Source organism: Pongo pygmaeus, chromosome 12 (assembly GCF_028885625.2).
Source record: "Pongo pygmaeus isolate AG05252 chromosome 12, NHGRI_mPonPyg2-v2.0_pri, whole genome shotgun sequence".
In the NCBI taxonomy this organism is placed as follows: domain Eukaryota; kingdom Metazoa; phylum Chordata; class Mammalia; order Primates; family Hominidae; genus Pongo; species Pongo pygmaeus.
In genome coordinates, this window is record NC_072385.2 from 52,757,590 (window position 1) to 52,782,285 (window position 24,696).

The following is a 24,696-nucleotide window of genomic DNA, read 5'->3' on the forward strand; positions in this document are numbered from 1 at the left end:
GATAGAGCTTGGATAATTGCCTTCTTTGTCGCTGCTGCTAGGCATCAATCCCAGCCTTGATTGGGACAATTGTACCAGTCGTTATATGGTGGAGTTATTCTCCTGCATTAGACTGAATTGTTCTCCTGCATTAGACTGAATTATACTAACATAGAGAATATCTGTGAAGGTTAAAAATTCGTAGACGGGGAAGTGTCAAAAAGTAGAAAAATGGACTTTAATGCTTACTTTATAAAACTGGAATAAGTAGGTAGATTTTTTCAATTAGAAAAGTTAAAATACAAAATAAATTTTCTTATATTGTAAATAGCAAAAAAACTTCTCTTTTCAGAAAAGAAACGAAGGAGGAAATAAAAATTGATACTCTAATCTATCTTCCAACTGAATATTCACTCCTGATTTTGCTATTTCTGTTAAAGGACCTACTTAATGTCCACTCTCTCATTTTCCACACTCAGGAACCAAGATCTATTGCTTATATTTCAAAAATATCATCACATATGGATAATCTCAATCACATACCAATTACATAATTTCTTCAGAGTAGGGAATACCTTGTATCAAAATTTTCTTAATTTAAAACTTTATAACTTGTTTAATACCTAGCAAAGAATTGTCAATAAATGACTGGTAATTGTCTTGTATCATTCTCTTTAACCTCCACTTGTCAGGGTGTGGTGGCTCATGCCTGTAATCCCAGCACTTTGAGAGGCCGAAGGGGGTGGATCATGAGGTCAAGCAATCGAGACCATCCTGGCCAACATGGTGAAACCTGTCTCTACTTAAAAAAAAAAAAAAAAAAAAAAAAATTAGCTGGGCATGGTTGGCGCATGCCTGTAGTCCCAGGTCCTTGGGAGGCTGAGGCAGGAGAATCACTTGAACCCAGGAGGCAGAGGTGGCAGTGAGCCAAGACCGTGCCATTGCACGCCAGCCTGGGCAACAAGAATGAGACTCCATCTCAAAAATAAATGAATAACCTCTGCTCAACATCCTTCCATAATGCCAGGATTAGGTTAATAATCCCAAAACTGCTTTATGTCGCTTGCCTTCTCAAAACTCTCAGTAGTCCCTTATTACCCTTAGTAGTAATTATTAACATTTGGAGAATCTTTGATCACTTTGAAAATATAAGCGAAATAATGAATTCTCTCACTATAGAAAAAAAGTCATCAGTATCAGCTTTCAGCATCATCACTACCAATGCTGACATCTTCATGGACATTGCCGTCATCACCACCATCAGCATAAATATTAGTAGAGGACTTTTATGTGCCATGGCTGTTGACACATTTAATATACAGCACTTAATAAGGCATATATCCCCCATTTTACAAATAGAAAAACTAAAAGCCCCTTAAAGGAGAAATATCAAGTTGAAAGTCATAAAACTAGATCTATATGGTAGTCATAATTTGAACCCTGTCTCACTGAGAGCTGATAGTCTTAATTAGTATGTCAAATAAAAATCAAATCCAGGCCGGGCGCAGTGGCTCACGCCTGTAATCCCAGCACTTTGGGAGGACAAGGTGGGTGGATCACCTGAGGTCAGGGGTTTGAAACCAGTCTGGCCAACGTGATGAAATCCCATCTCTACAAAAAATACAAAATTAGCTGGGCACGGTGGCTCATGCCTCTAATCCCAGCTACTTGGGAAGCTGAGGCATGAGAATTGCTTGAACCTGGGAGGCGGAGGTTGCAGTGAGCCGAGATCACGCCATTACACCCAGCCTGAGCAACAAGAGTGAAACTCCGTCTGAAAAAAAAAAAAAAGAAAACATGTCCATAGATTTTATATTACAATATGAATCTTACAATAAAGTCTAATATGGTAAATCATATACTTAAGGTTCCAATTTGTCAGTATTCAAAGATTGTTGCTCAAACCATGTATTAGTCAGGGTTCTCTAGAGGGGCAGAACTATTAGGATAGATGAATATATGAAGGGGACTTTGCTAGGTGAATTGACTCACATGATCAAAATGTGAAGTCCCATAATAGGCCTTCTGCAAGCTAAGGAGTCAAGAAGACAGTCCCGAGTCCCAAACACTCAAAAGTAGGGAAGCCAACAGTGCAGCCTTCAGTCTGTGGCTGAAGGCTCAAGAGCCCCGGCAAATCACTGGTATATGCCCAGGAGTCCAAAAGATGAAGAACTTGGAGTCTGATGTTTGAGGGCAAGAAACATCCAGAACAGAAGAAAGATGGAGGCCAGAAGACTTAGCCAGTCTAGTCTTTCCACATTCTTCTGCCTGCTTTTATTCTGGCCAAACTGGCAGCTGATTAGATTGTGCCCACCGAGAATGAGGGTGGGTCTGCCTTACCAAGTGCACTGACTCAAAGGTTAATCTTTGACAGCACCCTCACTGACACACCCAGGAATGATACTTTGCATTCTTCAATCAAGTTAAGTTGACACTCAATATCAAACATGACAACCGCATACCCATAACTTCTATACTCTGCTCTGAACTGCTGGACTGGAGTAACAGAAAAAAATAACCCTACATTTCCCAGATTAATGTAAGTTTTATATATGTGTTTAAATTTGGCCAGTGGGAAGCACTGGTAGGAGATTAGAAGGCAGGAGGAAGGGAGAAGTTCTCTCTTCCTGGCTCCCACAAAGTGCCTCACCCTGTTACAGCAAGAGGGGCAAAGTGACTGCAAACTCCAGAAACCCTGAGCTCATCAGCAACTCTTCAGGAACTCTTCGAGGTCCAGCAACTATAGTACTTCCAAAAATAAATGAGGGGTCACACACAGATACTCTTTCTTTCTCATCTTCTAATACCCCTTCTTATGTTGCACCTCTGGTCCTTCCAACATTTTTTTTAAACCGTTGTTAATATAAAAGATACTCTCTTTGTAATACCCAGAATGGATATGTTTTCCTGATGGGGTCCAAACTAAAACAGGAATGGTTCCAGTTAACTGTCTCTAAGATATTGGAAAATAGAATTGGTTCTTACCTGATTAGACTGGTAAGCTGAGGTGAGCTCGTTGATATTGGTAAATGGGATTCTGATAATCCATGGAAAGTACTTAAATTATCAGTGGTGGCTTGGAGTAAAGTACATAAGGCATTTGGAGACCAGGTGCTAATGAACTTGACCATTATGGTAGTAATGGTTACAGTAAGAATCATGCAATTGGCTGGCTATTTCTTACTGCACTGAAGAGTTTAGAGAAGGAAATTACAGGCTGAGGGCACTAAACTCTCAGTCCAAGATACAGAACTGGATATATTCTATGATGGACCCCCAAAAATAATTCTTTTAATAGACACGGGATTAATACAGTTTAAAATAAATACTAAGTTTGATGCTGCAATGTAAGTTGAGTTTACATCTTTGTCAAGCCTCTTATGTTTAATTTCAAGCATTGAATGACAAGGAACGAGAACTAACATTTGGGGTAGAGGAATTTAGTTGCACTTAGGGGACATGATAAACTTCAATCCCCAAATCTCACTGAGTCTCTCTTTCCAGAGAAATTCACTCCTCCTTTTCTGTCTGAAAAGACTAGCCTTTCCTGTTTAAAGGCAAGTAATTATCACATCTGAGGCCATTGTCTCAAATGTAGATGCCAAATCTCTTCATAACTCCTCCTTACTGTCTTTAGACTGAAAACTAGAGAAAGAGCTCATCACCATCCTGGGAGTAAAAGGGCAAAGTCTAACCCAGGAGACAATAGTTCACATGATTAGAGAATTGCAGGTTCTTGCTAAGTGATATGAGAAAAACATATGGCATATATGTAGAAATTAATTATAAAATCCATAGGTCAAAGAGGATGGGAATAATGTTGGTTTGAAGCTATGTTGATGCATCCATGTACTTAGAGATGATGGTTCAATACATTAACCCGAACAGTTAGAAGTTGTTCTAGCAATTTTCTTGATTGGTTGAAAAAACCCTAAAGTCAATGTTGATTTAAAGTTAATGAAATTTATATCCCAGAACTTCCTTAGTGAAAGAAATAAATCCCAAAATTTAAGGAGACAGAAATATCGGAGTTGATTTTTCTTGCGGCAACCTCCTACCTTCTTTTTCTTTCTCCAGAATGTCTCCTTATAGGGCTAAAATGATATTTATTTTGCTAAGACATCCAAAAGTGCTTTAATTCAGGAAACAAATCCTTGAGGATTTCCTCTGTATGCTGGAATGATGGTAGAAGCTGCTGATATTTATATGGATTTTCTGATTTCAGTGGGGTTAATGGAATCCCAGGCTGGCAGAGATGTGTCCCTGCTTAATTATCAGATATAAGGTAAGGACAATTACTGTAAGGTTAGAGCAGGGCCTCAGTAATCATCACCTTTAAAGTTATTTTGTGTTGGCTAATATATCATGATGTCACTAAGAATAAAACATACAGGCATCTTACCAAAGTATTACTTGATCTTTAAGATCTGAAAATATTTAGATATAATGTGTAGAGAAAAAACTTGAATTCCACAATGGAATGTCACCCAGAGCTGACCCATTTCAGACTTGCATCTCCTCAATGAAGATGAAGCTGGGGAAGGACCCCTGAGGAAGGATCCTGCCATATTTATATATGTAAATATTCCTCCAAAGTCTCTCAAAAGGGACCTGTGTCTTAAACAGGATATCTGAGCACAGACCAAAAAGAAATTACCAAATATTTCAGAAATTACTACACATGGCCTCTTGGTTAATACTAATTATGGAGCTATTATAGAGCTATTAAAATAGCACCGGGCTCCCCTAGTCTGAGTGGAAGCTCATGAGGATCTGGTAAACAATACAGATGTAATCTAAAGCTATCTCTCAATGGGTGCAGTAATTCTGCAGACCCACTGTGTGATTTTTTTGTACCCCCCAGTTTGCTTGCTTGCTTGCTTTCCTTCTTTTTCTTTTTTTTTTTTTTTTTTTTTCGAGTTGCACTCTGTTACCCAGGCTGGAATGCAACGGTACAACTTTGGCTTACTGCAAATTCTGCCTCCCAAGTTCAAGGGATTCTCTTGCCTCAGCCATCCGAGTAGCTGGGATTACATGCATGCACCACCAAGCCTGGCTAATTTTTGCATTTTTAGTAGAGACAGGGTTTCACCATGTTGGCCAGGTTGGTCTTGAACTCCTGACCTCAAGTGATCCACCTACCTCAGCCTCCCAAAGTGGTGGGATTACAGGCATGAGCCACAGTGCCCCTCCCCTCCAGCTTCTTAATGCACAGGTAGAATAAACATACCCTAATACTGACTGAATTCCCACCTGGGCTCACTGAAATAGGCTCACACATAGGCTATGAAATAGCATTTCATAGGTGTGGGACACAATAGAGAAGGAAAAATACCAGGTCAGAACCCTAGAAACTTCCCCTCTGTTTCAGAATAGCAAATCATGTGCAACAATACAACCCTGGAAAAAGTAAGACATTAATATCACCATTAAAACCTTGAAAGATGCAGTGGTCTTAATTACTATCACATTTTTCTTTAGCTTACCTGTTTGGCCTGCAAAGAAGATTAATGGACCATAGAGAGTGACTTTGAATTATAAATTGAATCATATAATATCTTCAGTCTTACAGAGGTAAAAAATTAAGGCTCAAAAAGGATTGGATCCATAGTTAGTGAATAAGGTGGTAAGGATTGAAGCCACATCTGTCAAATGATGGAACAGGTTTCCAGTCAGTATAATTTGTCTGAATTCCACTGGTAGATGCCAGGAAATCTACACAAAAATTCTATCCTGTTAAATGTCATATTTAAGACCTGGTAAAACTAGAATGACAGAATTATTTCTCTCTCCTCTCTCACAAACACACACTCCCAAACCCACACACACTCAAACCATTTTTCTATGACTCAGTTTAAATCTACTCTTTATTATGTTTTCCCACCACCACAACCCACTGAAATCATACCCTCCATATTTTGTGTAATGTTTATTTCCTGCTTAAACACATATATTTTGTAGCATCTTTTTCATTGTTATTTAACTTCTCTTATTATTTGGTTTTTCATGCTTTGTTTTTTTTACTTAGTCTGTGATTACAGTGTATAGTCTTTTGATGTTATGAACCTCAAGGGGAGATAAGGAGCATATGGAAAGAAGGTAGTGATCTAAGATATCACAGACTTAATTTGAATCTTGGCTTGTAGTTAATTAGCTAAGTTGCTAAGCCTCTAAGACCCGGCTTCGTTGTCTGTAAAATGGTGTTATTAATAACTCCTCTCAGGTTCAGGCTGGAGATGTACATGACATTGTAAGCGAAAGTGCCTCACATATAGAATATGTTTCCTAATTTTTGATTCTTCTCTGGTTCTTCTATTCTGTGTATCTGCTCTTCATCCTTTAGCACTCAAAAGCAGTCATTTTAAAGTGTGGAATAATAAAGCTCAAAGAAATGCAGAGACTTATCTAAGGCTAGGTAATGGTGCAGGAAAACAAGAATACAGGTAACCTGGCACTCAGCAACACCTTAGAGTGGAATTTCAAAGGGCAATCACTTTCCAAGTAAGGGAACAGAATCACGTAAAGGATTAGGAGGATTCTTTGAAGAGCAAGCATCCTTCAAGGTATACCAGAATTACTGCCCACAAGAGAAATGGAGCACAGCATAGAGTTGTCCTTGAGTCGTGCAAAACAGGAAATATGAATCTGCATGGTCCAGGTGAACAAGAACCTTCCTACCTCCTACACTCAAGGAACTTGAGCACCAGGTTCCCACACGGCTTTTCTAAGAGTGTGCCATAACTGTTGAGTCTTGAACAACCTCTCTCATTAGCAGACTGTAGTTTTCTCTTTACCTGTCTATCATCATGCAACTATAAGCTTCCAGAGAACCAGTTGTGCTTTGTTCATCTCTATTTTGTCAGCACTTAAAGCAGTGCTTGGCACAAATGTGGCATTCAGTGAATAACTGCTGAATGAATTAGTGATCCTAAGTTTAGAGATCACATCAAACATCATTTTCCTTTTATGAGTTACTTCATATTCTTAAAGGGACATCAGAAGAAGAAAAGCTCTCAAAGTGAAAACATAAAATCACTATTTGCTAAGCATTCATTTTCAGGAGAACTTATGGGAGGAAGAAGCCGTAGGGGTTGGCAAACCATGGCCTGTGTTCTAAACTCTGCTAACAGATGTGTAAGTAAAGTTGTGTTGAAACACAGCTATGCTTGTTTGTGTGTTGTCTATGGCTATTCTTGTACAACAGCAGAATTGAAGAGCTGCAATCTGGCCATCTAGTCATATGGCCAAGAAAGCTGAAAATATTTGCTACCTGGCCTTTTACAGAAAAAGTTTGCTAAATCCTGCTTTAGATCATGCAAACTGCTTTCACATATTTTTGTCTCATGTAAGGTATTAAAATCCCTGCATTGCCTTTTGAGGTAACTATAGAACACAATTCTATATATTATATATAGAATTCTATATATTCAGAAACTGCCTCTGAAAATTGTGGCTGGAACATGAGAGATTCTAAATAAATATTTCAGAAAGAATAAAATTTCTAGGTACTGTTAATACATTGAGAGATGATGTATTCTGGTCTGATATGAATAATTGATTCAAACTAAAAGGATAATAACATTCTATTAAATCTCAGTTCCATGTTTTGAGAATAAATGTTAATATAGTAACAGACAATGTCTTTCCCACTCACTGCCATGTACATTCATGCCAGGAGGGCTTTGGCTTGTTCTTCCTTCATATACACCATCCCTCCTTCTTTGTATCACACAGCACTGCGGACGCTTATGCTTTCACCCTCTCTCTACTCAACACAGAAGCATGGAGGTATGAAAGGATTCAGGTGTATTTTCTTTTCTGTGGTTGTTTATCCCCTTTCTGATCATTTGTGCAATAAAGCTGACTCTTCTTTGCATCTTATTGCACCATCAATACTGGATTGATTCACAACACTAGCTGACCCCAAACATAAGACAAGCTAGTGTTAACCCAGTGTTGGACTTCCCATTTCCCCATAATCTATTACTTGAACACACATTTTAGTGTTTCTTTTCACAAGTACCCCCAGATAATTAGTTTTTCAGGATTATTGTCTTTGTCAGTGTAATCCCATCTTCTGGCATTCCTGAGAATATCACTACTGCAAAAGAGGAGACATAGTTTGCTCCATCTTCTAGCTCGGACTCCTACAACAGGCATTTGAAAGAGATGCTTATGAAAATGGATAACAATAATATATATTACCGGTGGCCTCATAAATGTGTATAAGTGTTAAGAAAAACACATGACTCATTATAAGTCACATTAGTGGATGCCTCTGGGAAAGAAAGGAGCACACGTGGACCAGATTACGAGTAAAAGGGAAGGGAGCTTGAGCTTAATCTGTAATGGTCTAAGTATTTTTTTTTTTTTTTTTTGAGATGGAGTCTCACTCTGTCACCCAGGCTGGAGTGCAGTGGCATGATCTCGGCTCACTGCAACCTCCACTTCCCAGGTTCAAGCAATTATCCCGCCTCAGTCTCTCGAGTAGCTGGGATTACAGGTGCCTGTCACCACGCTCATCTAATTTTTGTATTTTTAGTAGAGACGGGGTTTCATCATGTGGGCTGGTCTTGAACTCCTGACCTCAGGTGATCTGCCCTCCTCGGCCTCCCAAAGTGCTTGGATTACAGGCATGAGCCACTGCATCTTGCTGGTCTAAGTATTTTTTTAAAAAAAAGATTTTATATATGGCTCGTGTAACTGACAGTCTTCTCCTCCAAAGAATTCTTATTAACCATAAGCAACATATAATAAAAGTTTAATCAGTTACATAGGAGTTAGATGAGGTTACTTTCCCTATGCCACCAAATTCCAAACTTTCAGCTGTCTTATACCCCACTCTTCATGACAGAAATGTGTGTATGTGTTGGAAGAGTTAGGACGTCTTCCAGAACTGTTGTTCATCTCTGAACTCTGTCGCATGATTGTGACAACATGTTCTAACCCATCTATGATTTTGTGCTTTTGTAGGTTTTCTCTCTCCCAAATTTTGTGCAGACTCCTTTATATGAAAAATTAGAAAATGTGCAGAACACCATACCTACTCGTATGGCAGAGCCTGCAGAGCAGATATCTTAGGACCCCATAGCATATCTCTTCAGCATCTGTCTGACTTAATCAACAGTTGTGGTAGATGGTTTTATATGAGTGACTTCATGATGACAAATCCCATCTCAAATGTGTGCTATGCATCTATTTCTGTCTCTCCAATTAGTCTTCCCCAATTTGTCTGGAACCCTCTTTGATTAACACACAAGCTCAGCCCAGATGTGTGGGACGGTTAATGTCCCTGGGATTGTTGTAGTGCTAGAAACAAGATGGATGGGCAGAATCAAGGTATTAACTGTCAGTCAAGGTGCTGTTTGATGTGTATATTCAACAAGATTAAGAACAGATGAGTGAGAGACTAAGGTCAGCACCATAATAGAAAATCATAGTCTTTTATCTAATTTGTAAACAGAGTAAGTTCTTAGTTCCAGGAGCAGGGTCCGATTGAGGAGGAACCTCAATGCAAGTATACTGTATATAACATTCCCTGATTCTTCCCCAAAGGGACTTGGGTCCACTTACTAGATAATTCACCTACTAAATTGTGTAGTAGGGTACACAAATGAATAGGAGGTATTGAGCTGACACTGATACCCAGGGACCTAAATACCATCACATTTCCAATTGCAGCAACCATGGTTTAATAAAAACAATGTTAGGCTGGGCACGGTGGCTCATGCCTGTAATCCCAGCACTCTGGGAGGCCGAGGCGGTCAGATCACCTGAGGTCAGGAGTTCAAGACCAGCCTCAACAGGGAGAAACCCCGTCTCTACTAAAAATGCAAAATTAGCCGGGCATGGTGGTGCATGCCTGTAATTCCAGCTACTCGGGAGGCTGCGGCAGGAGAATTGCTTGAACCTAGGAGGCGGAGGTTGCAGTGAGCCAAGATCGCACCATTGCACTCCAGCCTGGGCAACAAGAGCAAAACTCCATCTCAAAGAAAAATAATAATAATAAAAATAAAAACAAGGTTATCAGAGTCCATATCTTTCTTGGATGAAGATTTCAGTCATATACTGGGCAGTGGAAGAAGGAGGTAACAAATGCCAATTGTGGACTAGAGAAAAGGTGCAGAATGGGAATTAAAGTTTATCATTAGGTTAAATCTTTCGTAGATATTTTGGCTAAATATCATCTTGAGTTGGTGATAGAGTATATCTAAGAGTAACAAGTTTATCAGAGTAGTGCAAGGAGTGGCCTGTAGCAAAAGCTCTCTTTCTCATCTTCAAGTCCTCTTGGCCTACTTTTGATTTAGCCACAACTCTGTAGCTCTTTATGACCTCATATTCCCTTTGTGTTGAGAGTCCTTCTATAAGCACATGCAGCTTCTCCTGATCCAAGGCCTTCCCTGATGCCATGTGAGATAAAATGATTGAAGTAAGGATGCTTTGCAGGGAGATTTAGCAGAACTGAGTTTCCCATCAGTACTAGTGACAATGAGAAAGCATCTTATGTTGGAGTTTTCTCTTTCCCTGACCGTATCTTGACATTCCTGAGCCCTCACTCCTACTTCTTGGGATCACCATTCAAATATAATCTTCATCCAAATTCTTGTTTCAGGCTCTGTTTTCACAGCAATTTAAACTAAGACAGCTTCTGTTCCAAAACATTCAGTCTGTCCTTTCATGCCTCATACACTCAGTACAAATACACTTCTCAACTGCATTTAATCTAGGAATCAGACCATCTTCAGTCCTTCAAATAATTAACTAGCTTTCTAGTTGAAATCTAGGCTTGGTAAAATTTATTTTGTACCCTGGTTCCTGCCTGATTTTGATTCCTGGCTCTGAATGTAATTTTTTATGTATATCTCTTATGGTGATAAGACAATAAACTCAATTTAGATGTAAATATTCTTCCAAAATATTCTCATTAACTGAAGAGTTATAGTTAATTACTTTTAAATGACAATCATCATTAAAACCCTCCCCAAATTTGTGAGGTTTTACTCACACTGTGAAGCACATCCTTCCATGAGTAACAGTGTAGATAATTTTACTAGTTACCTCAGTGAAAAACCATGAACAAGTTCAAAAACACAGATTGAAGCTTTCCAGTGCCCCAGGAGGGTTCTAATTTCATAGGTATGGGTTTAAACTAGAAATGGGAAGTGGTTTTTGTTAAAGAGGGCATAATACCTCAAACATCTGGCACTGCTAACAGCATCAGTAGCACTGGTATTTTAATTTTTAATTGTGGTAAGATAGACATAAAATTTACTATCTTAACAATTTTCAAATTTACTGTTTAGTGCTGTTAATTATACTCATTGTTGGGCAACCATCACTGCCGTCTATCTCCAGGACTCTTTTTATGTTGTAAAACTGAAACTCTGTATCCATTAAAAGAGTGGTCCCCAATCTTTTTGGCACCAGGAACTGGTTTCATGTAAGACAATTTTTCCATGGATAGGATGGTGGGGGATGGTTTCGGGATAATTCAAGCACATTACATTTAATGTGCACTTTATTATTATCACATACTTACCATAATGTAGAGTCAGTGGGAGTCCTGAGCTTGTTTTCCTGTAACTAAATGGTCCCATCTGGGGATGATGGGAGACAGTGACACACCATCAGGCATTCGATTCTCATAAGGAGCATGCAGCCTAAATCCCTCGCATGTGCAGTTTACAGTAGGGTTCCTGTTCCAGTAAGAATCTAATGCCCCTGCTGATCTGACAAGAGGTGGAACTTAGGCAGTAATGCTTGCTCACCACCTGCTGTGTGGCCTGGTTTCTAACAGGCCATTGACCAGTACAGGGGGCGGGGAAGAGGAGAGGGAGTTGAGGACTCCTGCTCTATCTCCTCAGAGTCATTGTTCTACTTTCTGTCTCTATGAATTTGACTAGTCTCGGGTACATTATACCAGTGGAATCATACAGTATTTGTCATTTTGTGACTGATTTATTTCACCTAACATAATTTTCTCAAGGTTTATATATGCTATAGCATGGGTCAGATTTCTGTTTTTTTTAACTTTTAGTTTAAGTCCTGGGGTACAACTGCAGGTTTGTTGTATATGGTAAACTTGTGTCATGGGGGTTTGTTGTACAGATTATTTCATCAACCAGGTATTAAGCCTAGTACCCATAAGTTATTTTTCCTGATCGTCCGCTCCTCCTACCCTCTATTCTCCATGGTTTTCTGTTCCTGCATTAGTTTGCTAAGGATAATGGCCTCCAGCTCCATCCATGTCCCTGTGAAGGAAATGACCTCATTCTTTCTTATGGCTTCATGGTATTCCATGATATATACATGCCAAATTTTATTTATCCAATCTATCACTGATGGGCATTTAGGTTGATTCCATGTCTTTGCCATTGTGACTTTATTCCTTTTCAAGACTGGATAATGCATTACATATATGTATCACATTTTGTTTCTCCATTCATCTATCAGCAGTCATTTTGAATGCTTTCACCTTTCAGCAGTTGTAAAGCTGCTATGAATATGGGTTTACAAACATTTCTTTAGAGACTCTACTTTTAATTTTTTTGTGTATTTTCCATAGCAGTTGCACCATTTTACATTCTCACCAACAGTGCACAAGGGTGCCAATTTCTCCACATCTTTGCCAACACTTTTTATTTTCTATTTTGCTTTTTTGGTTTTATTTTGCTTTTTCTTTTCTTTTTATGGTAACCATCCTAAAGGATGTAAAATGGTATCTTATTACTGTTTTGATTTACATTTCTCTAATGATTAGTATTGTTTAACATCTTTTCACATGCTTATTGGCCATTTGTGTATTCTCTTTGGAGAAATGTCTATTCTAGTCCTTTACCAATTTTTTTTAAAATTGAGTGTTTTTTTGTTGTTGTTAAGTTGTAGAAGTCCTTTATATACTAAGAGGATATTAATTCCTTTTCAGACTATGTGATTTGCAAATATTTTCTACCGTTTCATGTTTGTTTGTTTCTTTTGCTTTGTTTCATTTTGTTTTTAGTGACAGGGTTTTGGTCTGTCTCCCAGGCTGGAATGCAGTGACATGATCATAGCTCACTGCAACCTCAAACTCCTGGGTTCAAGCAATCCTCCCACCTCAGTCTCCCAAGTAGGTGGGACTACAGGTACCTACCACCATTCCTAGCTAGTTTTAAAAATTTTTGTACAGATGAGGACTCGCTGTGTTGCTCAGGCAGGTCTCGTACTCCTGGCTTCAAGTGATAATCCTGCTTCAGCCTCCTAAGGCTGAGATTACAAACATAAGCCACTGCACCTAGTCCATGGGTTGACTTTTTACTATCTGTTGATAGTGTCCTTTGGTGTACAAAAGTTTTTTAGTGTTTAGTTAATGTGTGTGTATATATGTGTGTGTGTGTGTAGATATATACTGTATATTATATTACATATATTAATTTCCTATCAGATACTTGATTTGCAAATATTTTATTTCTTTCCATATGTTGTCTTTCTACTCTGTTGATTATGCCTTTTGATACATACTTTTAACGTTTTGACATATCCAATTTATTTATTTTTGTTTCTTGTGCTTTTGGTGTCATGTCCAAGAAATCATTGCCAAATCCAATGTTATAAAGTTTTTGGTTGTTTTCTTTTAAGGGTTTTATAGTTTTATGTATTATATGTAGGTGTTTCTTTCATTTTGACTTAATTTTTATAAATGCTGTAAGGTTTAAATTTATTTTTATACATATAAGTAGCCAGTTTTTCCAGAGCTATTTCGTGAAAAGACTATCCTTTCTTCATTAAATGCTCTTGGCACCCTTGTCAAAATCATTTGATGATATTTGTGAGGGTTTGTTTTTGGGCTCTCTATGCTATTCAACTGGCCTCTATGTCTGTCTTAATGCCAGTACTACACTGTTTTGATTACTGTAGATTTATATTGTACCAGTATTATATCTGTCTTTATGCCAGTACTACATTGTTTTGACTACTGCAGCTTTACATTTTGAAACCAGAAAGTGTGAGGCCTGAAACTTTGTTTTTGTTTTAGGATTGCTTTGGCTGTTTGGGGTATATTGAAATTCCTTATGAATTTTAGAATGAATTTTTCTATTTTGGCAAAATACACTGTTGGGATTTTGGCATGGATTGTTCTGAATCTGTAGATGTATTGAGACCTTAATATTAAATCTTCTTATTTGTGTGCTTGGAATATCTTTTCACTTATTTGTGTTTTCCTAATTTATTTCTGCAACATTTTGAATTTTCAGTGTGCAAGTCTTTCACTTCCTTGGTTAAGTTTATTTCTAAGTATTCTTTCTGAGGCTCCTCTAAATTGTTTATTGTTAGTGTCTAGAAACAACTGACTTTTGTATGTTGATCTTGTGTTCTGTAACTTTCCTACATTTGTTTATTGGTTCTAACAGTTTGTGAAATCTTTAGAGTTTTCTATTATGTTGTCTGCAGTTAATTTTACTTCTTTCTTTCCAATTAGAATTTTTTTCTTTTATTTCTTCATTGCTTTGGCTAGAATATCTAGTACAGTGTTGAAAAGAAATGGTGAGAGTGAGTGCCCTTGTCTTGTTACTAATCTCAGATGAAAAGTCTTGTCTTTGACCATTAACTATAATGTCAGCTATGGGATGTTCATATATGATATTTATTATTTTGAGGTAATTTCCTTCTATTAATAGTTTGTTCAAGATGTTTTTGATTATAAAAAGGTGTTGAATTTTGTCAAATACTTTTATTCATGAATTCAGATCATCATGTGATGTTTTCTTCATTCTGTTAATGTTGTATTTACATTACTTGATTTTAAGATGTTGAACCATCCTTGCATTCCAGCAAGAAATTACACTTGGCCATGGTGTGTAATCCTGTTAATGTGCTATTGCATTCTGTTTCCTGCTATTTTACTAAGGATTTTTGAATTAGTACTTACCAGGGATATTAGTCTATAGTTTTCTTATAGTATCTTTGGCTGGCTTGATTATCAGGGTAGTGATAGTCTAATTGAATTAGTTGGAATTTTCAACTTTTTGGAAGAGTTTGAGGAATATTAAAGTTAAGTCTTTATTAAATAAATGATTTGTAGAATTCACCAGCGAAGACTTCTAGGACTTGGTCTTTTGTTGTTGTTGTTGAGAAGATTTTGATTACTGATTCAATCTCCTTACTAGTTTAAAGTCTGCTCAGATTTCCTCAATATTCAGTGTTGTTAGTTTATGAGTTTCTGGAATTTATCAATTTCATCTAGGTTTCCAATTCATTGGTATATATTTGTTCAAAGTATATTTATGATTTTTTACTTCTGTAAAAGTGATAGGAATATTCCCTTTCATTTATAATTTTAGTGATTTGAGTCATCTTCCTTTTTTCTTAGTCAATCTTGCCAGACCATTTTGTTGATATTTTTTTAAGAACTAACTTTGAATTTTGTTGATTTTTATTTATTGTTTTTTCTATTACCTTTAATTGTTTATCTCTGACTTAATTTTTATTTTCTTTTTCTGTATCAGTCAGGGTTCTCCAGACAAAATAAACCCAATAGAAAGAAAGTAAAAGAGAGAGAAAAAGAGAAAGAGAAAGAAAGGAAGGAAGGAAGAAAGAAAAAGAAAGAAAAGAAAACATTTATTATGAGAAATTATGAGCTATAAGTCTCATGATCTGCCATCTGCAAGCTGGAGACCCGGGACAGCCAGTTGTATAGTTCCAGCCCAAGTTTGCTATGGCTTGAGAACAAGGGAGTCAATGGTTTAAATCCCAGTCTGAGTCTGAAGGCCAAAGAACCAGGGGCACAAATGTGTAAAGAAAAAATTAAATAACTTAGCCCAAGTAAAGAAGGTGAATGTGCTCTTCTGCCTTTGTGTTCCATTTGGTCTCTCAATGGATTCCATGATGTCCCCCAAATTTGGTGAGGACAATCTTCTTTATTCAGTCTATCAATTCAAATGCTGATCTCATCTGGACACATTCTCATAGACATCGGCAGAAATAATATTTTACCAGCTATCTGGACATCCTTTAGCCCATTAAAGTTAACACATAAAATTAACCTTTACATTTTCCTTCTGCTAGCTTTGGGTTTGGGTTTTAATTGTTTTCTGCCTCTTTGAGATAGAAATTCAGATTTTTGAGACTTTCTTCCTTTTTAATGTAAGCATCTGTGGCTATAATTTTCCCTTTTAGCACTGTTTTCACTTTATCCCATAAGTTTTGGTATATTTTGCTTTTATTGCCTTAAGATTTTTCTAATTTTTTGAAAATTTTTTTCCTTGACCCGTTTTAAGAGTGTGTTGCTTAACTTCCATGTGGAATTTGTGGATTTTCCTGTGTTCCATTTGCTTTTGATTTCTAGTTTCAATCCATTATGATTGGAAAATATAATTTGTATAATTTTAACATTTAAAAGTTTATTAAGACTAACTTTGTGACCTAATATATGGTCTAACTTGGAAAACAACCCATGTGCACTTGAGAAAAGTGTGTGTTCTGCTATTGTTGGTGGGTTGTTCTGTATATGTCTGTTGGGTCCAATTGGTCTATAGTGTCGTTCAAGTCCTCTAACTCCTTATTACTCTTCAGTCTGGTTGTTCTGTCCATTCTTGAAGGTGTAGAATTGAAGTCTTATACTATTATTCTAGAATTATCTATTTCTTCCTTTAATTGGATCAGTGTTTGCTTCATATATTTAAGTGCTCTGGTGCTTGATGCATATATTTTTTATAAGTTGATACATATATACATATTAGGTGCATAATGACTTTTGATATATACAATGCATAGTGATCAAATCAAGGTAATCAGCATATCCGTCATTTCAAACACTTATATTTGTGTTAGGAACAATCAGAATCTCTTCAAACTTTGAAAATATATAATAAATTATTATTGACCATAGTCACTCTACAGTGCTGTAAAACAGTAGAACTTATTTCTTCTATCTAGCTGTAATTTTGTATCCTTTAACCAATCCTTCCTTATTCTCCTTCTTTCCTACCTACCGTTACTAGCCTCTAGTAACCACTATTCTACTCTCAACTTCTAGAGGTCATCTCTTTTAGCTTTTGCATGTGAGTGAGAACAAGTGCACTTGTTCTTATTATGATGACATTTTCTTGGTGCAGGGACACTTTTATTATATAGAGCCCTTATTTATCTTTTGTAACAGTTTTGACTTAAAGTCTATTTTGTCAGATATTAATATAGCCACCTCTGTTCCCTTTTGGTTACTATTTTTATGGAATATCTTATTATTTCACTTTCAATCTAATGCAGTTCTTAAATCCAAAGTGAGTCTCTTGTAGACACATATACTTGAACATTTGAAAAAACAGCTACCTATGCCAATTTTGTGGATTGGCTCATCCAAGGGAAGATATTCACTCCTCAGCATGGTGTGAAATCTTATGCCTTTTCAGGTCATTTCTAAACATATGTATTTACTGAGCCTCTGTGTGGTGTTCTTCCTTCCCCCAAGTCCCGGTATACAAAGCTTCTTTTAAATATCCTATTTTCCTTAAGAGCCTTACTTCTGATTCTTTTCAGGACCTTAAGTCTTCTATTGTATTCCTTGGCCTCTACTCCGTTGCCTCCAGGTCCCCAAAGGTCTTGAATTCCCCAAAGCTTTAATGTGTTGTTGTGCCTATTGCGGCTTTCAGTGGCCGGAAACCTGATTTTCAAACTGTATCACCATTCCCAATTATTCTCTAAGTTAGGGGAGAAAGAAACTATTCCTCTAGGAAGCCACAAAACAAGGCAGAAGTTCTACTCTTTTTCTTCCATTGTAAAGGAGGAACTCATGATAGAGACAGGAGACAGCCAACGGTCCCTGGAGAAACCCTGATTTCAAGCCTAAAACAGCCTGAAAACTGAAACACTGGACTGCTGGTTGTGGATGACACCCACATTTTCCCAACTAATTCTTTCTGAATAATGCCCACCTGCACACTGGGAGGATGGGGTGGAGCCTCGGATTTCGTGCCCTTTGCATGGGGGAGGAGCGTGGCCTTGCCTGTTCCTATGTGGTGACCCGGGATTCAATCAGTGAGCCAGGAAACCTGCCAGCAGGACTCTCTCTGGCTTTGCTGAGTTGCTCTTGCCTTTTTTCTTTTCACCCAGTGTACTCTGCCCTACTCACCCTACAATGTGTCCGCATGCCTAAATTTTCCTGATCATGTGACAAGAACCTGGTTTCTTCTATAACACTAGGAATTGAGTGGCTTCCCTCCTGAACATGCCAGGGAGAGGGTGGGGGCACAAGTGAGCAGAAATGACCCCAAATTTCCTAACATGTTGAGTGTGGCTTTCTCTTGATGGACATTATCTTGGTTGCTGCAAATCCTTAACTGTTTCTAAAGTTTCCATAAAGCTATTGTGGTTAATATGTTGTTTACTTTGTGTTTCCATAAAGGAACAAGGACCTGGAGCTTCCTAGTCCACCATTTTTCTGATATTACTCCACTACTCTAGTACACTTTTATTGACATTTTTCTATAATTTTTTTCTCTCTCATTACCTCTAAATGATGCCACAATCTTCAAGAGTAAGCACTGGCCTTTTTAATTGGATTAATGTGTGATGACACAGCAATAAAAGTCAAATCACTTATGACCTATGACCAGCACATTTAGGAATTATAATTTATCAATTTGAATGACAATATTTTGGTATGCTTATTTAGCTTAGGGATTCTGCTATACACCTTATTTTATAGATCTTTATGCCTTGAGTGAATAAAAGGTGTCCTATACATAACTAATGCCTCAAAATTGATGACCATTATGACGGCATTTGTATAGTCTATTTCCCCATGGGCCCAAATCATAACCAATTGCTTACAGAGTTGACTTCAAAGAATCAAGTTGACTTCATGGTTTTCAATGCTTAAAAAAACTATAAATCTTCTGTAGATATCTTATGATTTCCTGGATACTTTGGATCATTAGAAGAATATAACAGTTTTGACTTCCAAAGCATCCATCTTAGAACAGTGGGCACAGGAAACAGATTTATTTAGTTTCCTCCCATCAGGAGGATCCATCCTGCTGCAGCCAAAAATGCTTCTTTAGAAAATACCCACAAGTATTTGCTTAGGGTTCTATGTTCCTCAAATATACCCTTCTAGCCCATCTTAAAATATCACTTTTTAATTATTCCTATTTTCTTATTCTTTAATCTCCTTGAAGAAAGCATATACTGTAATAATTCTTTCCCCATATATAGTTATTCAAGAAGTCACTGAAATTCATTCTGACGTTTCTATCATATATGCCTCTTCTAACTCTCAGCCCCTTTCAGCTCTCATCTCCCCACACATCATTAATTTCAGTGTCATCATTCCACTTAAAAACTCCACCTTTCCTATTGGGTAATGGTCACCCTCCTTTATGACCTCCATAGTTTAGTTTCAAACTACATCTCATCTCCACATTTATACCCCTTAATCCCCTTGATAAATCCTGTGTTCCCTCTGACTATACTTGTCTTTACATATTTAAAGTAAGCTGTTCTTCCTTGAATGTCCAACCATCACCCCTCTTGCCAAATTTGCTGATTTATAATTTTCATTCATTCAGAATGTATTTATTTTCTCATTTGCAAGTCCTTCTTCTTCCATTATTCTTACCCAGCTACTTCAGTCTTCAATGGGTTTGACTTCACTAGCACCACACAGTAATTTCTCTACCATATTCATTTGGTACTTTTGAGTATGATTTCTTGGCACATTTTTTTGTCTATGTAATATGTTCTCAATTAGACTGTATTTTTCTTGAGGACAAGAAATTTACCAACTTCTTTATTGCTTTAATGGTTTCAACTAAGTGTTTATATTTATCTTTCCGAATAGTTACTGTTTTCCTTGATCATAAAAGCAATGATGGAAAGGATAGTGATGATGCTTACTCAGTAAGCACTGAAATCGATGCACACACACATAAACACTGTTCATAAGCATGCATTGAAACATATAACGTTGTATAGGTCAAAGTCAAGGGCATTCTCTATTCCTCTGATACCTACCGGCTATTTTTCAGGATTTGCCAAGAAACTTAAAATTCAAAAGCTTCTTGGCTGGTCTGCAACATATTTGACCCAATAAATAATAATGTATGAATCCAGAAAGTTAATTATGCTAATTACATTTCCTTTGGGGACTTCTGAATGGCATTGTGTTGACTCTTTCTATAGGATCATCATCACTAGGTTGATGTACTTTTCTTTCCTGTCTTTAACCCCTTAATATTTCTATTATATCCCTAGATCCTGTGGAGAAGAGGGGCTAGAGATCTTTCCATTTCTAAAGCATCTGTTAGGGAGGAGAAAAACAGAATGAGTGGCTCTTGTCAGGAAAAACTTCTCAAAAGGGTATTTTTATTGCTGTTTGGGAGAAACTCAGATTCCTTAGATCAAAAATATGCTGCCAAGAACAAGCTGTCTTTGTTCTTCAGGTCAGTGGGCAAAAATGGCATGCTGGTTTCTTGTTATGGCATGGTTATGTGCTAACAGAAAAGTCACCCATACATTTAACTAGTGGTGCGCTCAGCCTAGAACCTGGCTCAGTTAAGGCCTTCCTTAAATATCTGTGAGTGTCAGTGGCACCCTCTGAATGTTTATGCAAATTAATGAAGCAGGCTAGTTATCTGTGATCTAATGATTAGTGTTGAAAATCAGTGTACGGCTTCTGTGGTGTCTCCTCTACTGAAATGTTCTCAGTCTTGGTGGTGTTATTTTCAGTAGTAGTAATCAGTGGTTCGAGCAGAATCATTTCTAGATAAGATTTTAGATTAAGCTTTTCCTCCTTCCACACTCCCTTATAGCTCCTTCCCTTTGGGATCTTGCACATAAGCTTAGGTGTTCATGACTCCCAACGTGTTATCACTTTGCTAAGAAAGAAACATGTGTATTTACCGGAAGCCTTTTGGAGACATGGTAATGTGATAACTTGTAGGAATCATTCCAATGAGAGGAGTTCGGAGAATTCAGGTGACTATTTGGGGGCTTTTTCCCCATTTCTCAGTTCATAGCTAGCTGAAATACTATCGCCACTTTTTAATAATGGGACAGAGGTCCTGTTTTTCCAACTTAAAAGGAAAAAGTCTAAAATGAGTAAAATATTTTGAAATTAATTGGCTCTTCTATTAAAAAGAATGTCATTTTCAATGCAGTATGAAAGTGAATGAAAACAAGTGGAAAAACAAACCACAAAATAAATATGTGAACTCTAAAAATGACAATTATTTGGATATCATCTATTTTATTGCTAATCTCTAAAAACAAACCAAAACATAATGCATTTTTTAATGAATTTTCAGGAAGATGCTCTAATCTTTATTAAGTACATACTTAAAAAAAGAAAACATACTTGAGATGTCAAGATTAAATGTGTTTATTTCGAGTTAGTGAATACAATGGTATCTAATATACCAGCACTCCAAGCTACACCTATGTATTTGCCTCTAACTTTCACACGTTGTCAGTTTCCTTCCCTCTAATATTCCACCACTGGGCCTTCTATTTCTAGCAAAATCATAGTTCAAATTAAAAAAAAAAAAAATGAAAGCAAGATTGGTCACCGTATTGTGCTTCCAGTGCCCCCAGAAGGATTTTAATTGTCTCAAATAGATGTTTATTGTTTTCAGTAAAGGGGGGGAAAAAAACATGATCACTAGTAATGGCACAACTAGAAGAGGAAACAATGCAGATTAAAAGAAGCATTTTAGGCTGGACTAGTTAATTTCCCCTCAGTTAAAAATCGACATAATATCACGGATATAGACTTCAAGGTTAATTGTTCAATTCATGGGCCACACACTTAAGCGTATTGGCTAGTACATTTTTGCACTGAAACAGAAGCAATACAAGTTTTATGTTCTACCATTACACTTCCAGATTTTTCACTTATGAATATACCTGCCAACCTAATGATTCTTGCATGCATTAGAGTTTGCTTTTGTAGAGTTAAGTTTATTTTCCCCATCCCTCCCACTCCCATAAATATTGCGCCAATGCGAACTCTGTGCCCAATTTTATGAGAATGTTGCAAAGGACAGCTCTGTGCCACCTTAGTACAGGAATGTCCTGTCTCCTTCCCAGGCTACAGATGGATCAGTAGTATTGATCTCATCTCATCTTACATGCAAACAGACACTGTTCCCTTAATTTCCCCATGCCAGAGGCATACGAGCCGGCAGGTATGCATACAAAAATGGAATTAAAAAGAAAAAGAAAGAAAAGAAAGAAAAAGTTTTCTTGTTAAAACCTATCGTCCTAGAAGGAATCCATTGCTTTGAATTCACTTAAAGCCTGTACAGGCGAAATGTGTTTCTTCTGAGAACCTCGTCGAACTCGTGTCTGGAATTCTTCAGGCTTTTCTCTCTTCACAAGGGGCTTCTTCTCTGGAGCCTTCATCTTCCAAGACACAACAGGTGAGTTGACAGCTGCTGTCCCATAGACCTTCTGGTATTTGGTTGAGGCCACATAGGATGCTTTCACCGTGAGGACAACAGCATTCATCAGGTTTTTAGCTGCCTGGATAAGTGATGTGGCACTGTCCAGCTACAGTAGGAAAAGAATGAGATACATGTGGGTTAATGGAGGCCCCAAAATCACAAGATGGTGATGTACTTTCACAGTTAAAATAATGTTTTCCTTGTGCAAATAAATAGTATTGCTGAAAAGGAGCAAATTATCACAAGTTAAGGTTTTCAAAATCTCAATACAGCTAATGGCAAAGCCCTCATCTTAGCAGGTAGGAATTTCAAGGTAACAGAAGTTTTCCAAAGTGGAACATCTCATATTATTACATTAGGGTAATTAGCAATGGTGACATTTACTCAAATGTTGGACAAGCATTTGGCAGACACTAAAGAATAAATGTTATAAAGGGGTTACATCTCAATTTTATGGCGCAACCAATGGAAGTATCTATCTATCTATAGGCTATTTCTGTATCTTGAGCTCAGGGTTGGTGAGGATACAGTCATTTAGGCAGAAGAACAATCCATGGGTGTTCTTGCTTCTATGAGGTGTTAATTGAGCTTGGAGTATCAATTTCACTATTAACAGCTCCTGAATATACCTTCTATATATAAATACTGATACTTATGTCAGGATCTCATAGCATTCAGTGAGACCTTCCCATCCATGCATTAATAAAATATTGAGTATTTACTATGTGCCAAATACTATTATGAGAAATTTGTATTTTCCTACTTAGCTCTCATTAACAACTCTATGATATAGGCATTATCGTCATGCCCTTTTAGAATGAGAGAGCTGATACATGGAGAGGTCCAGTAACTAGCACAGGTTTTAGTCTTTTAAGATACTACTCATCTGTACTGCCACCCTGTTGGATAGGATGGCTTTTAAAAATGCTATGACAAGTCACAACTTGAGAATAGGTTTAGAGGCCCATCACCAGACATTCAGGCCAGGAATATTTTGGGTTACCTTTTTTCTGTCTTTAACTAGTGCGTGTGGTACGTACTGTATACTAGATCATTCAATATCTGCTTCGACCTTCTTCTTGCTTCACTGCCTGCATCACAGATGCTGGGGTTACATCTCAATGTTATAGCCCAACCAATGGAAGTACCTATTTATCTATACACTAGTTCTATATCCTGAGCTCAGGATTGGTGAGGCTCAAAAATGCATTTCCTAGACTCCCCATCAGCCAGGATTCTACATGTGAGCTAGTGAAAGAAAAGAATTAACAGCTGAACTGCAAATATTATTCCAGCCTCAGGGATGTTTGAGCATAGTCTGATCTTTCATCAAACTTCTTGTAACATCCACTAATGAAATATATCAATTACAGTTAACTGAAGGAAGCAAAGATGTTCCTAAGTATGCTGTTCCTAGTTGTAGAGATTATTTGTTGTGTAGCCTGTAATTCATGAACTTCATGAACTGTAGCTGCATTAAGCCTCCTGGGGGCTAGGTGACTAAGAAAGTGTTTAAACTGAGAGACTGTAAATCTTATGGTTCTCCTATCTGACGTGACTGGCATTCACTTTAGCTTCGTGTCATTTCTTATTAACAAAATATGTCCCATGCGGTATTGAGGTTATCAGAAGTTGTATCTAACACCACTGTGATACTGTTCCTTTGGCTTCTTTTTGTTCCATATCCGTTATTTAAGCTAAATTAATGTTGTGCTGTGTTTTAAAAAATGTCAATCAAATTAGCTCAATTTTTCCATCACCAGAAAAGCTTGTTGTATGACCATTGGGGAAAACAATGGAAGATGTTTTATATAATTGCTTTGTGAATTAACTCAACCAAATGGATGGAGTAACCCACTTACTTGATCACTTCTATTATGCCATACAAAATGCACATATACCAAAATCACTGCTGAACCCCACACTGTTGCATTTATACAGCCTAAATTTCTAAAGACAGCTAAGGAAAAGCAAACTCTAGGTTATTCATGTTAACAGGAGAGAAGCCAAGAATGAATTAGTGGGGTGGTTCTCAAAGCCTAGTCCCTGAGGTGCAACAGCATCAGCATCACCCAGGAATCTGTTAGAAATCGCATTTATCAGGCCCAATCCAAAACTTACTGAATCAAAACCTTGCAATCTTTGTTTTAACTAGCTAGCCATCCAGGAGGTTCTGATACTTGCCAAAGTTTGAGAACCACTGGATTAATGAAACCTAAAGACTGTCTTGATGTTTTACTTTATCCAATGATTTCAGGACTTCTGTCATACACAAGTTTGGTAAGATCATAGCCAGTTA

At 37.4% G+C, this 24,696-nt stretch overlaps 1 protein-coding gene across 13 annotated transcripts in view; it reads right to left on the bottom strand.

The window, feature by feature from the left end:
* Positions 1-21,191: 21,191 nt before the first annotated feature.
* CTNNA2 (catenin alpha 2) overlaps positions 21,192-24,696 on the bottom strand; it is a 1,147,855-nt gene continuing 1,144,350 nt past the window's right edge. For all 13 annotated transcript variants that reach the window (XM_054474847.1, XM_054474848.1, XM_054474846.1 and 10 more), the window contains one exon: positions 21,192-22,503. In XM_054474847.1, the coding sequence (XP_054330822.1) occupies positions 22,216-22,503 (288 nt within the window). In that variant the 3' untranslated portion in view covers positions 21,192-22,215. The remainder of the gene's footprint in view (positions 22,504-24,696) is intronic.